At 42.9% G+C, this 14702-nt stretch overlaps 2 protein-coding genes across 3 annotated transcripts in view; one reads left to right on the forward strand and one right to left on the reverse strand.

The window, feature by feature from the left end:
• LOC113427813 (uncharacterized) overlaps window positions 1-14702 on the forward strand; it is a 142110-nt gene that overhangs the window by 60554 nt on the left and 66854 nt on the right. The gene's annotated exons all lie outside the window — the stretch shown is intronic.
• The window catches only part of LOC113431380 (uncharacterized), a 60179-nt gene that overhangs the window by 12742 nt on the left and 32735 nt on the right, over window positions 1-14702 (reverse strand). Inside the window, 3 exon segments of the mRNA XM_087958854.1 lie at window positions 3082-4876; window positions 4878-4980; window positions 8252-8381. Coding sequence (XP_087814980.1) covers window positions 3082-4876; window positions 4878-4980; window positions 8252-8381 — 2028 coding nt within the window.

Genomic DNA, 14702 nt, shown 5'->3' on the forward strand with positions numbered 1-14702 from the left:
TTGGCAGTCTTGGTCTGTGTTTATTGGTCTTGGAGTTTGCTGCGTTCTGCTTGTTTGGTGTTTCTAATATCTTCTGTCTGTTTTGTAGCTTTTTTGGTCTTGATTGGCTGGCAACATTGTTTCCTGTATTGGAGGCTTTTAGTGCGGCTTGGCTTTGGGTAAACAGACGGCTATCATTTATTAGGAAGCTAGGTTTCATCTGAGTACCTGGTTGGGGTGTCTTTAAGTTGGAGGTATCGGGTCTGTTTGTGCCCAGGTGTTTGCTTGGCTTGTGGTGTGGAGATTTTTTTGTTTGTGAGTGCAGGCATCCAGATAATTGACAGTCTGGTGGAGTCATCTCTTCTATTCATGCTTCCTAATAAATGATAGCCGTCCGTTTACCCAAAGCCAAGCCGCACTACAAGCCTCCAATACAGGAAACACAATGTTGTTCACCCGGTCTACCCAAGGAACAAGAAGACTCAGGGAAAACAGCAGAATGGGGAAAAAGGGGAAATGAAGTGGATGACTACTGTGCTGGCCTCCTGGAGAGCCTGCAGATTCCCTTGGACACCCAGCAGTTGGGCAAAGCAGCACCGGAGCCCGTCTGGTCGGTGGGCACCTAGCCAAAAACTCACAGCAAATGGCTGGCCACTAGGGACCTGTGCCGGGTGAAGGAAGACTTCAAGTGCCAAGGTTCTGATTATGGAACTTCCCGATGATGATGAGGAAGCCAGTTATCACCGCCATCCAGAGAGGACCAGAGCCTGAATGAGTCAGGGACTTGGAGGTTCCACATGGCATCATACAGCCAGGCCCTGGCAGAACAGCCAGAGGGGTTTGATCGCACAAGCCTCTTCCTTCTTGATTGATCATTTGCAATGTTAGCACACTGGAGTGATTTTCACTCCGATTCCCTGGAGTATGCCTAATTTGGGAGGAGTGAGAGAAGGAGGGATAAGTAGTCAGAAATATCATTCGTTGCCTGTGTAACTTCCAATGTTTGCATAATAAATTACTGTAAATCAAGGATTGAGTAGGCTGCCTAGCTATGGGAACTTAATATGCATCCACATTTCCTACTACTGATTTAATAAAACTACTTGTTGTAACGCTCCATGTGTGGAGAATGTTCGGAAGATACACAAAGTTATACATATTTCCACAATGCTAAAGCTCTTGCATTTCAGTAAATGAGTTCAAGCAGCACTTTTTTTTTTTTACACAACTGTGTGAAAAAAGTTACTATGGCACTAAAAAAAACCCTGCAAAATAAGTAAACTGTGTGGCCAGGCAGCTGTGAAGGCAAACAAAATTCTGGGATGCATCACTAGATGTATCAACATCAAGGAGATTTTAACCCACTTTAGTGAGACACCATTTGGAATACTGTGTCCAGTTCTGGAGACCTCACTTTTAGAAAAAAGATATTGATATGATTATGTCCAGAGATGGGCAACATGAGGGAAGGCAAGGAAAGATCACCACAAAATTAGGACAAAGAGCCTATGAGTTCCATTCTTTAATTCAGCATCACAACTCCATTCTCCTTATGGTTTCTGTTCTCATGTTACTTGCATTACATAATGTGAAGAAGCATGGTGGAAAGGTAGATTTCTACAATATAAGCAAACTAAGAAAATTTGAAAATAGTAAGGGATTCAGGACTAATGCATTTCTGACCGCAACTCTGCTCTAGTGGATATACTCGTCAAATAAAAGTTTATTGCCACAGCTCCACAGCTTAAATATTGGCATCCACGCATCACTTTCAAGCCAAACGATAACCTTAAACTACACTGATACTCATTTTTCTTTTAAAACCTCCTACTTACCTAAAAAGCACAAGAAGGGATTGAGGATACAAAATCAAAATATAGCTGGAAGGGAACTTGCAACTCTTCTAGTCCAGCCCCTTGCTCAAGCAGAAGATCCTATATCATTTCAGACATGTAACTGTCCAGTCTCTTCTTTAAAAAAGTTCAGTGATGAAGCACCTACGCTATCTAAAGGCAAGCTGTCCCACTGGTTAATTGTCCTCACTGTAAGAAAGCTCCAGGTTGCTTCTCTCCTGGATTAGTTTCCATCCATTGTTTATCTTGCCTTCTGGAGGTTTGGGGAAAAATTAGATGAACAGAATTGGAAGGGACTTTGTACGTCATCTAGTCCAACGGCTTGCTCAAGCAGGAGATCCTACACCATTTCTAACAAATGGCAGTCCAATCTCTTCTTGAAAGCCAGCAGCTCCCACAACTTCTGAAGGAATCTTCTGTTCTGTTGGTTGATTGTTCTGTCAGAAAACTTCTTATTTCTAGGTTGAATCTCTCCTTGATCAGTTTCCATCTACTATTCCTTCTCTGGCATTCAGGTGCCTTGGAAAATAGCTTGATTCCCTCCTCTCTGTGGCAGCCCCTCAAATATTGGAAGACTGCTATCCTGCCTCCCCTGGTCCTTTTCGTCACTAGACTAGCAATGCCCAGTTCCTGTAACCGTTCTTGTTTTAGTCTTCAGGCCTTCAGCTTAGCTTCTCTTCTTTACACTTCTTCCAAAGTTTCAACATTTTTTTGTAATGTGATGACCCAAAATAGTTGCAGTATTCCAGGTGTGGTCTTACTAAGGCTTTATGAAACGCTACTAATACTTCATGTGGTTTTGATTCTATGCCTCTGTTTAAACAACCAAGGATGATATTAGCTTTTTGGCTGCTGCTGCACACAGGTGATTCATGCTTAAGTGATCATCCATTCAGACTCCAAGGACCCTTCCACACTTACTATTTTTGAGCCAAGTTTCAGGTTTTTCCTGGCCAGGTGTAAAATCTTACTTTTCTCCATATTAAATTTGAATTTGTTGGATTCAATCTTCTCTCATTTGGATCAGAAAGGCACAACATACACATAAACATCTATAGAGACGTGGTGGGTCAGAGGTTAGAATGCACTACTACAGGCTAATTGCCCACAGCTAGGAGTTTGATTCTGACAGGCTCATGATTCAGCTCCCATCCTTCTGAGATGGGTAAAGATAGATTGCTGGGGACCATAGGCTGACTTTGTAAACTGCTCATAGTGTGTGGTAAATCATTGTGGTATATAAGTCTTAAGTGGAATTGCTATTGCTATATAGTTTCTCCCGAGCATGTATCCTTTTATGAGAAGTAAGAATACTATTCTGAGCAAAGCTCTTTCCACATTCCATGCATTTATATGGCCTCTCTCCTGTGTGGATTTTGTTGTGGCAAGTAAGACCATACTTCCCAGCATATGTCTTTCCACAATGCATGCATTTATATGGTTTCTCTCCTGTGTGAATCTTGTTGTGGTACCAAAGTCCACCTCTCTGAGCAAAGGTCTTCCCACACTCCATGCATTTATACGGCTTCTCCCCTGTGTGGATTGTTTTATGTATTCTTAGACAACTGCTACGAGCAAAGGTCTTTCCACATTCCATGCATTTATACGGCTTCTCCCCTGTGTGGATCATCTTATGTCGAATAAGACTACTATTCTGAGCAAAGGTCTTCCCACACTCCATACATTTATATGGTATTTCCCCTGTGTGGATTATCATATGGGAACTAAGATGACCACTTCGAGCAAAGGTCTTCCCACACTCCATGCATTTATACGGCTTCTCCCCTGTGTGGATCATGATATGGGAAATAAGATTATTTTTTACAGCAAAGATCTTCCCACACTCCATGCATTTATATGGTTTCTCCCCTGTGTGGATTCTCATATGGGTACTAAGATAACCACTATGAGCAAAGGTCTTTCCACACTCCATACATTTATACGGTTTTTCCCCTGTGTGGATTATCATATGGGAAATAAGATGACCACTTCGAGCAAAGGTCTTCCCACACTCCATGCATTTATACAGCTTCTCCCCTGTGTGGATCATCTTGTGGCAAATAAGTTTATCTTTTTGAGCAAAGGTCTTTCTACACTCAATGCATTTATACGGCTTTTCCCCTGTGTGAATTTTCATATGGATACTAAGATGACCACTTTGAGCAAAGGTCTTTCCACACTCCATACATTTATACGGTTTTTCCCCTGTGTGGATTATCATATGGGAACTAAGATGACCACTTCGAGCAAAGGTCTTCCCACACTCCATGCATTTATATGGCTTCTCCCCTGTGTGGATTCTCATATGGGTACTAAGATAACCACTTTGAGCAAAGGTCTTTCCACACTCCATGCATTTATATGGTTTCTCCCCTGTGTGGATTATCATATGGGAACTAAGATGACCACTTCGAGCAAAGGTCTTCCCACACTCCATGCATTTATATGGCTTCTCCCCTGTGTGGATTCTCATATGGGTACTAAGATAACCACTTTGAGCAAAGGTCTTTCCACACTCCATGCATTTATATGGTTTCTCCCCTGTGTGGATCGTCTTATGGCAAATAAGATTACCTCTTTGAGCAAAGGTTTTTCCATACTCCATGCATTTATATGGTTTCTCTCCTGAGTGGATCCTTTTATGGGAAATAAGATTATTCCATCTTCTGAATGTGATACCACAGTCTCTGCATTTGTAGAGCTTCTCCCCAGTGTGAATCCTTTCATGGGAAGTAAGTTGCCTACTTTTTCTAAAACATGTTCCACATTCCAAACATTTATAAGGCTTCTCTTTTATATCAATCACTTTTTTAGATGTAAGGAACTTATTTCTAAGAGAAGGAATGAATGTCTCATTGTAATTTTGTCTATTGTGTCTTCTCATAACATCTTCTCCATTGTCTTGGCTTAAATAGTGTTCTTTTACTTGTAGTTTAGTTTTCATTGGCTTCACACTTTTCCCATTATATTTTTTCCTTATTTCCTCTTGCTGGGCATCTGTGGAAAATGAGCTTTCATGATTCCAATTATTTGACTGCTTTCTCACATGGCTTTTGAATTCGTCGAATTCCAAACTTCTCCATTCCATCATTAGCATTGATCATTTGGGACAGATCACAGGAATCTTGATTATCCTGTCCATTGTTACCTTCAAATCAAAAGAGAAATGAAAATGATAACAAGCTTAGAGAAATAGATCAAACTGCACAAAATCAAGTGAATTTCCTTCTGAATTTTTCCAAAATTCCATTATGTTGAACATTTGCCTTTTACAGTGGTGTGATATAAACATGATTTCTAAATTGATGAGTCCTGAAAGCTTTGAAAATATCTAGAAAACATCTCTTTCTTTACAATTATCTATATATATGCAAATCTCACTCAAAGTGTTTTGAGTTAAGGAATAATCAGGGAAAATCCAAGGAGGAATTAGGAGAAATCTTAAGATTTATTGGGTGGGTTAATTTCAGCAGAGACCTTTGATTAAAAATAACACTACAACGGTAATGAACATATTAGAATACTATGAGGCACACCCTGGAAAGCAGATGGCAATGGTCTTTCTCGATGTGCAAAAAGCGTTTGATAATGTCAATTGGCAGTTCATTATATAGCAATTAAAAAGTATGGATTTCAGTGACAAATTTATCAAAACAATTTGGGCAATCTATTCGATCTAGGCGGCTAGCATAATACTAAATGGTGATAGGACAGAAACATTTAAGATCAACAAGGAAGTAAGACAGGGATGCCCATTGTCACCGCTACTCTTTATCCTTACATTAGAGAATTTATTGGAGAATATTAGGAAAAATAAAGAAATTAAAGGGGCTTTAATTAGAAAGGAGCATTATAAAGTACATGCCTTCGCTGGCGATATAGTATCTTTCTTGGAGGATCTGGAGGACACCGGAGTAGAATTAATAAAAGAAATAGAAGAATTTGGCAGTGTTGCGGGACTTAAAATAAATAAAAACAAAACAAAGATGAACAACAACAAAAAAAAGAATTGGAAGAAAAATTGGGAATGCAAATTGTCAAAAGAATAAAATATTTAGGCATTTGGTTAAACCAAGGTGTTCATCAATTAAAAAAGATAATTATGATAAGTTAATGACACAAATTAAAAAAGAATTAGAAATATGGGGGAAATTACAGTTATCGTTAATGTGGAAAATTGCGGCAGTCAAAATGTCCACACACCAAAAATACTGTATCTTTCAAACTTCCGAAATTGGACAAAAGAATTAGATAAAACAGTCATTAAATCAATTTGGGTGAAAAAACTAGGATAAAAATGAAATTACTGCAGGACAAAAGAGAAAGGGTGGCTTTAGACTCCCTTACTGGGAAATGTATTACCAGACAGCAGCTATGGTATGGATTAAGGATTGGATTAAGTTGGAAAACAAAAGATACTGCTGATAGAAGGCCACGACTTGCAAAAAGGGTGGCATAGCTTTTTATGGGATGGGAAAAGCAAGCAACATTCATACTTCCAGAGACACCTGATCAGAGACTCAAGAATTCGGATATGGAATAAAATTAAAAAGAATCACTATGATAAAATACCACGCTGGCTGTCAACCATGGAAGCACAAATTTATCCCAACGTAATGGATCTGGCTAAAATGAGGAACTATAAAGACTTATTAGATGACCAAGGAAGGCTGAAAACAATACAAAAACTACAGCAACAAAATATAGAAATAGACTGGTAGCCATACATACAAGTTCAGGTGAGGAAAATTAAACAAAGAATAATATGGATTTTAAGTGGGAAAACACCAATTAGATGCAATTACACAAGGAACCGGGGGGGGGAATGATTTCCAAAATATATAATTTTCTATTGGATTTTAAGATGGAAGAGGAGGTGATAAAGGAGACAATGTTGGTATGGGTGAAAAATGTTAGCCACAATATAGATTTGGAACATTGGGAAAAATGTAGGGACTAAATTACAAATTAACTATGTCTACAACGTACAGGGAAAACCTATACAAAATGTTTTAAAGGTGGCACCTACACCCTGCTAGACTAGCAGAAATGTTTTACCTAAGCCCAAATTGCTGGAAGTGTAAGAAGGAAAAAGGTACTTATTTTCATATGTGGTTGACCTGCCCAGAGGTCAAGAAGTATTGGAACATAATTCGATTGTGGCTAGAAGAAGTAATAAAACAGAAAATTGAACCCAAACCAGAACTATTTCTATTAGGCATAATAACAGAAAAATATAATAAAAAAGAGAATATTATGTTACATATTTTAACAGCCGCTAGAATTTCTTATGCACAATTTTGGAAGCAGGAAGATGTACCACCAGAGGGTGTTGTTATAAAAAAAAAAGATTGTGCAGAGATGGGACAGGCTAACAATGAAATTAAGAGATAAAGAAGATTTGACATATTATAGTATCTGGGACACCTGGTATGGTTTAAGGATAAAAAGAAATCAAAATGGCAATTAAGTAAAGAATAAGAATAAGAAACTATGTAAATACTTATGCCTATATTTCTCTATATTTATTTATATATTAATTCGAAACTAAATAATGAAAGAAATATGCAATGGTAATGGAATAACGAAGAATATATATATAGAAATATAAGTAAATGTAAAAGATGTCTTGATGTTGATACAATGATGTATAAAGTTTTATGTTCTTAAATTTTGAAAACTGAATAAAGTATTTATTAAAAAAAAAGAACTGATGGCTCGCTACATCGTTCCAACGTCAGTCACGGCAGAATGAGGTCGGGTTATAGATAGGGCGATTTTGTTGCAGCCCCTCTGCTGTCATTTGTAAGTGTGAATGACAGCCGTGATGCTGCAGCATTTTTAATTTCAGGACTGAGTCTTAGGTACTTTGGAGAGGGCTAGGTCGTAACTTGATATGGTCGCTTAGTGAACTATCATAACTCGGGGATCACCTGTACCAGAGGATGCTATGCCTCACACTTCATGAGGACTTTGTTGTTGAATTGGATTGGGAGAATGCTCTTCGATGGCCTGAGTGTGAAAGGGGGAAAATGACAACACATTCTTCTCACATGACTTCCAGAATACAATTAAAAGCACACCCCATCCTTCTCAGCCTCCACAGATAAGTTCAAATAGAAATAAGGATAAATGATAACACATTCCTTTCACATGACCTCCAGAGGACACATAAAAGAAACCTCGTTCTTCTCAGCCTCCACAGATAAGTTCAAATAGAAATGGAAAAATACTGATAAGAAATGGCCCAAAAGCATCTAAGCAAAGAGACATTCATTCTTTCCTTCCTTGGAATACCAGGAGGCCAGATATTTTCCTTTTCCCTTCGAGGAGATGATATCCGATTAGTGGTTTTTTAATAAATAATAACTATAATCTGTCTTCTTGAAATGTCTGATTTGGGACAAGAAAACTCTTACCCAAAGAGACCACGTTCCTATGGTTTTCAAGCATGACTTCCGAATGCAGCGCTTTTTGGTCAGGATCCAGCTGAGACCATTCCTCCTCCGAGAAATACACAGCCACCTCCTCGAAGGACACAAGATTCTCCTGAACACGGAAAAAAAGAACAGGAAGATTTGCAAGATCTGTTCAACTTCATCAATGATTTGTCTAATAAATAGAAGGGGAACTCATCAATAATAGTAATAGAAGGGGAACTCATCAAATTTGCAGACAAGACCAAATTGACAGTTCCTGACACTGTGATACATTTATTCCTAATTCTTGAAGGACGTTAAAAGAAATGATTCTGGTAAACACAAAGTTGGAGGAGTACCTAGTAGAACAATATAACCAGAGGAAGCTATGTTGAATGACAGTACCTTGAACCTGCTGTTCATGTTGTGGGAGGACACAAAAATAATCCACTCCAAACAAGGGGAAAATAGAAAGAGAGAGCACTCTGCACAACCACTTCACTTCCTGAAGAGAGTATACTAAAATACTCCTAAAAATAAAATCCTATGGTATCTCTGGACAACTGAATAACTGGATAGAAGCATTCCTATCAAACAGACAACAAATGGTCAAAATCGGGAGCGTCCTATCAAATCCAGTACCTGTCAATAGTGGTGTCCCTCAGGGCAGTGTTCTAGGACCAATTCTCTTCATACTCTACATAAACGACCTCTGTGATCATATTAAGAGCAATTGCGTTCTCTTCGCTGATGATGTAAAGCTGTTCAATACCACAGACAATACTGCTATCCTACAAAAAGATCTTGACTATGTATCTGAATGGTCAAACAAATGGCAACTTCAAATCTCAACAAATAAATGCTCTGTCTTACATATTGGCAAAAAAAATCAGAAAATAAAATACAAGCTGAATAATCAAGATCTTGTTGATGACTCAAGCTCTGTAAAGGACCTTGGAATACTCACCTCTAATGATCTAAGTGCTAGAGCCCACTGCAACTACATAGCCAAAAGGCATTAAGAGTTGTTAACCTAATCCTACGTAGCTTTTTCTCTGGTAATATCACACTACTAACCAGAGCATACAAAACATTTGCTAGACCAATACTCGAATACAGTTCATCAGTCTGGAACCCTCATTACGTATCTGATATTAGCACAATTGAGAAAGTCCAGAAATATTTCACAAGAAGAGTTCTCCACTCTTCTACTCGTTGTAGAATACCTTATGCCACCAGACTTGAAATTCTTGAACTAGAAAACCTTGAATTACGCCGTCTTCGGTCTGACTTAAGCATGGTATATAACATCATACATTGCAATGTCCTACCTGTTAATGAATACTTCAGCTTCAACCATAACAACACAAGAGCACACAATAGATACAAACTCAAAGTAAACCGCACCAAACTTGATTGCAGGAAATACGACTTCAGCAATAGAGTGGTCAATGTCTGGAATACCCTACCCGACTCTGTAGTCTCTTCCCCAAACCCCAAAAACTTTTACCTTAGACTGTCTACTATTGACCTCACCCCTTTCCTAAGAGGTCTGTAGGGGCGTGCATAAGCGCACCAACGTGCCTACAGTCCCTGTCCTATTGTTTCTCTTATTCTTTTATTTTTCTTATATGTACCCATTTCATGTATTCACAACTATGTATACACTTATACTTACTATCTTGTAAACAATTGGCAAATCAAATAAATAAATAAAATAAATAAAAATAAATAAATATACAAATCTAAAAACTTTTCCCTTTCTTACTTGATTTAGCGCTTCAACTGCTGTTTGATCGTCGTCATAAAAACCATAAAATTTCATATTTTGTTTCTCTGTAAGGAATAAATAATTTCAAAATAAATAACAAAATATTGTACTTATTTTAGACAATTTAAATGCCGCCTATTCACACATGGCAACTCAAGGCGGCTTACAAAATATCAAACCCATATAAAACAATAAAAATAATAAAAGGAGAATTATATAATACATTAAAATAATAAAATCACCCCCGCCCACCCCATCCTGGTGACAGCACCTCACAGAAGCCATTTAAGGGGCTCCATACCGCTCTGCGTTCCCCAGGACCACTGGCAGAACCCGGTCTTCGACATCTTCCAGAAGAGTGCTAGACTGGGGGCCATTTTAATCTCTGTGGGATGATGTTCCAGAGAGAGGGAGCCGCCATGGAGAAGGCCCTTCTTCTGGCTCTCACCAGATGCATCTCCCTAGAGGATGGAACATGGAACATTCCCTGCCTCCCTGCTCTGGTGGGTAGGGTATATGTAACTAGTAAGAGAGGGTCCCTCAGATAATCAGGTCCCATGCCATAAAAGGCTTCAAAGGCAACAACCAGCACTTTGAATTGCACCTGGAAGCAAATTGGCAGCCAATGCAGCTCCTGCAGGAGAAGTGATACATGTGCACACCGGGATCTGCACAAAACCATGCAAGCCGCTGCGTTTTGAACCAACTGGAACTTCTGGATGCTCTTCAAGGGTAGCCTCATGTAGAACGTATTGCAATAGTCAAGTCAGAAGCGACTAGGGCATGAGTGACTGTGAGTAGGGATTGTCAGTTCAGGAAGGGGCGTAACTGGCGCACACCCCTTAGTGGTGCAAAGGCCCTCCTGGCCACAACCATTACCTGCTCTTTGAGCAAGAATCATGAGCAGGAGAACCCCCAGTTTACGTACAGGGTCTGTTTGGGCTAGTGTCATCCCATCCAAGACCAGAAGTGGCAATTCTCCCTCGGCCAACAAACCCCAAACCCAGAGCCACTTGGTCTTGCCAGGATATAGTTTCAACCCATTGCTCTCCATCCAGCCCCTAACAGCCTCCAGGAACTGCGGGAGGGAGAACTCAGCATCGCTTCACCCACCATAGGCCGAGACATACAGCTGAGTATCATCAGCTCACCCAGCGGCTTCATATAAATGTTGAACAGGAGCAGAGAGAGTACTCAGCCCTGCGGAACACGGCAAAGCAATGGATAAAGGTTGGATCTCTCCCCTCCTATCAACACTGACTGAGAGCAGCCGCAGAGGAAGAAGATGAGCCAGGATAGCACAAGGCCTGCCACTCCCATCCCCCGAAGCTGCCCCAGGAGAATACCATACTCGATGGTATCAAGTCACCGAAAGGTCAAGAAGAGCAAGGATGGATGTGCTACCCTGATCCTGCTCTCGCCAGAGATCATCCAAAATCGTGATCAATGCCGTTTCTGTCCCAAATTCAGGCCTGAATCCTGACTGGTAGGTGTCTAGATCAGTGGTCCCCAACCTTTTTTGTACCAGGGACCGGTTTCAAGCAGAAACATTTTTTCAAGGAGGGGGGAGAGAGAATCGAAGTTTGGTAGTTTGCTTGCAGATGTTTCATTACCTGACTAGGTAACATCTGATGTTGTTACCTAGTTGGGTAATAAAACGCCTGCCAGCAAACCACCAAGTTCAGGGGGCCTCGGCCCTGCCTCCTCAGCCCCATCCCTCAGGTGTCTCCCCCTCCCTCCTCAGGTGTCTGCCTCGTTCCTCTCTCAGTCACTCTATTGCTCCTCCACCAGCCCAGGAAGAAACTGCTTCAAAGAAGCCGGGGTGGGGGTGGGGTGGCTTTTCCTGTCGCCGCAGCTTCCCGAAGCGCCCGTTTCACCCCCCCACCCCCGCCCGCCCGCTCTTCAATCCACATTGCTCCGTTCTGCCTGCCTGCCTGCCTGCCTCTTCGCTTCGGAGCAGCTTCGCTGATAAAAAGAGGCGAATAGTTATTATTCTCAGCCGAAGCTGCTCCCAAACAACCAGGCAGGCAGGCAGAACAGCGCACTGTGGATTGAACCGCGAGCGAGCGGGCAGGTGGGGTGGCAAATGGGCGCTCGGGAAGCTGCGGCGACAGGAAAGCCACCCCCCCCAACCGGCTTCTTTGAAGCAGTTTCTTCCTGGGCTGGTGGAGGAGTGAGAGAGCGACTGAGAGAGCTGAGCCAGAGAGCAGGACAGGCTTCGGTTGCTTCCTCCCTCCCCTTCTTTCATTTGTGTCCTTGATCCCCGATCCCAGCAGCATTCACCGAAGGCAAAGAAAGACGCCATTTTTTTTCTTTGCGGCCCGGTAAAGAGTGCTCCACGGCCCGGTACCGGTCCGCGGCCCGGTGGTTGAGGACCCCTGGTCTAGATAATCCATTTCATCAAGAAACCTCTGGAGCTGCCGCGCAATGACCTTCTCAACCACTTTTCCCAAAAAGAAAGATTGGAGACAGATCGGAATCCAGCGATGGCTTCTTAAGAAGAAGGTGGATCACAGCCTCTTTAAAGTGCTGGGGCACTATCCTCCCCTGTAGGGAAGCATTAATCATCGCCAGAGTCCACCCACCTGTCACCTCCCGAGAAACTTTCACAAGCCAGGAGGGACATGGGTCTAATACACAGGTGCTTGCACGCATACTCCCTAGGACCCTGTCCACTTCCTCAGGAGCAACAGGGTCAAACCGTTCCCAGATAACACAGCAACAACCTGCCTCAAGGACTTCCACCAGACCAGCAACCACGCCGGCATCTAACAGGGAATGAAGTTGAACAATTTTGTCTTCCAGAAAATCCACAAATTCCTCACGCACCCCTTCAGGTGGACCTCAATCTCTACCTTTCCCAGGAGGAGGCTCACACTATACTTCTTAGTGTGAAAAAGTATAAATAGAAGAAGGTATTGTATAGAAGAGAAAAGAGAGAGAAGGTAAGGCAGATGGGTAATTGGAGGATCTTCTGTTACCTCCTGAGGTGTCCAGATTTTGATCTTCCCAAGGGATCCTCCTGAAAAATAGCTCCTGAGGGGGGTTTGATGGATTCTTCTTTCCCTCAGGATCTCTGATCTCCATAGTGCAGCACTTCAAATCGGAGGAAGGAAAAAAGAAGCAGAATTAATGTACATCCACACGACATAAATTGGGGAACACCACCTCAAAGCCCACAAAATCCATCAGTGTGGTTGAGTGAGAAAACAATGGAACAATGTCCTACAAAAATTGGTGGGACTTTGCCCCATATCATGAATGTCAGAGAAGTTTGGGAAGTAGGGGTGAAGTATTCAAACACATTCTCTATTCTCTTTTGAGCTCCCTGAAGTGTCTCACCTGCAACTGGACCTGCTTCTTCTGCTCCTCCGCCTGACTGAGGAGGAAGCCTTCAGCCAGGGCCACTGCCTGGGAACTGGTCTCTGCTCCACACTCCCTCACCCAGCCCTCCATCTCTGGGGGCAGAAGGAACAGGAGCTGTTCCAGAACAACCAGGTCCAGCATCTGAGCTTTGGTGTGTTTTTCTGGTCTCAGCCATCGCCTACAAAAGTCGTGGAGTCGGCTGCAAAGTCCTCGGGTACCCTCAACCTCCTGGCATTGGATGAAGTTCCAGGGCTGAACTTCTGAAGGGAGGATAGTTTCCTCCTCCAGGATCTCCTGATCAGGTCTTGTCCAGATCTCTCCACCCTTCCCAGGCTGAACAGCTGGAGGGCCTTTCCTAGTTTCCTCCTTTACAAACTGGTGTGTCTCCATCCTTTCTCTTTCCTGCAGAGCAACTCCAAATGGGTCCAAGCACTCTTGTGGATCTCCAGATGCCTTTTCCTTCACAGGACCATTTCTGGGGCCACAGGACGGATCCCTGCAACTTATTCCGCTCTTTTTTTCACCCAAGACAAAATTTTGGCTTGCAAAGATTTCAAGTAGCCTCAAGTGTCTGTATCTGAGATGGAAAGAAAAACCAACGCCAAGAAAGTGGAATTCAGCCCCTGAACAACCTTCACCCAGCTGGAGAGGCCGCCCCGCTTCTCTCCCCCTCCGGAGACAGGATCGGTCCCTCCGGGAGCCGGGTGCGAATCCTGCCTCCTCCTCGCCTGGCTTCTCTCCTTTCCTGCTGCGCCTCCGCAAGGCCGATCCTCATCTCCCACCCACTTGTGCTCTTCCCTGGACACGGGACGGGAAGGGACCCCCGGATCCCGGCCGCCTTCCTGCCCTTCCAGCCTTGCCCTGTTCCCCCTGCATGGAGAGGGCGGCTGGAGAGCATGGAATCCGGGGTTGAAGACGGAGGTGGGCAGGGCGCAGGTCTCTCCCTCCTCCGCCTCCCTTTGTCCGGGAACCGCCCAGCCCCCAACCCCGGGGACGTTTGGATATCTCACCGCCAGTGTCCCGCAGCCTCTCTGCCGCCTGCGAAGCCCCAGGGGTTAAACAGAGCAAGTGCCACGTCCTAGAGCGGCAAGCATTTGTGACGTCACTTCCGTCTCGGCCTCCACCCCCCCCAAAACAAACTATAACGTTTGCCCTCAAGTGGATCAATGGCGAAGCGCCGGGACTTCCTTCCCTTAGCGGAGGGCTCCCCTGGTGGATGTGCTGCAAAGTGCCAGGATTGTAGAAAGGGCGGGAAAGAAGACCGTGTCTGAGGGGAGGGAGAGGGTGGGCATGATGGGCTTGGGAGTAGGGAGA

This window comes from Notechis scutatus, chromosome 2, assembly GCF_049901735.1.
Source record: "Notechis scutatus isolate UNSWTSFEM ecotype Mainland chromosome 2, rNotScu1.2, whole genome shotgun sequence".
In the NCBI taxonomy this organism is placed as follows: domain Eukaryota; kingdom Metazoa; phylum Chordata; class Lepidosauria; order Squamata; family Elapidae; genus Notechis; species Notechis scutatus.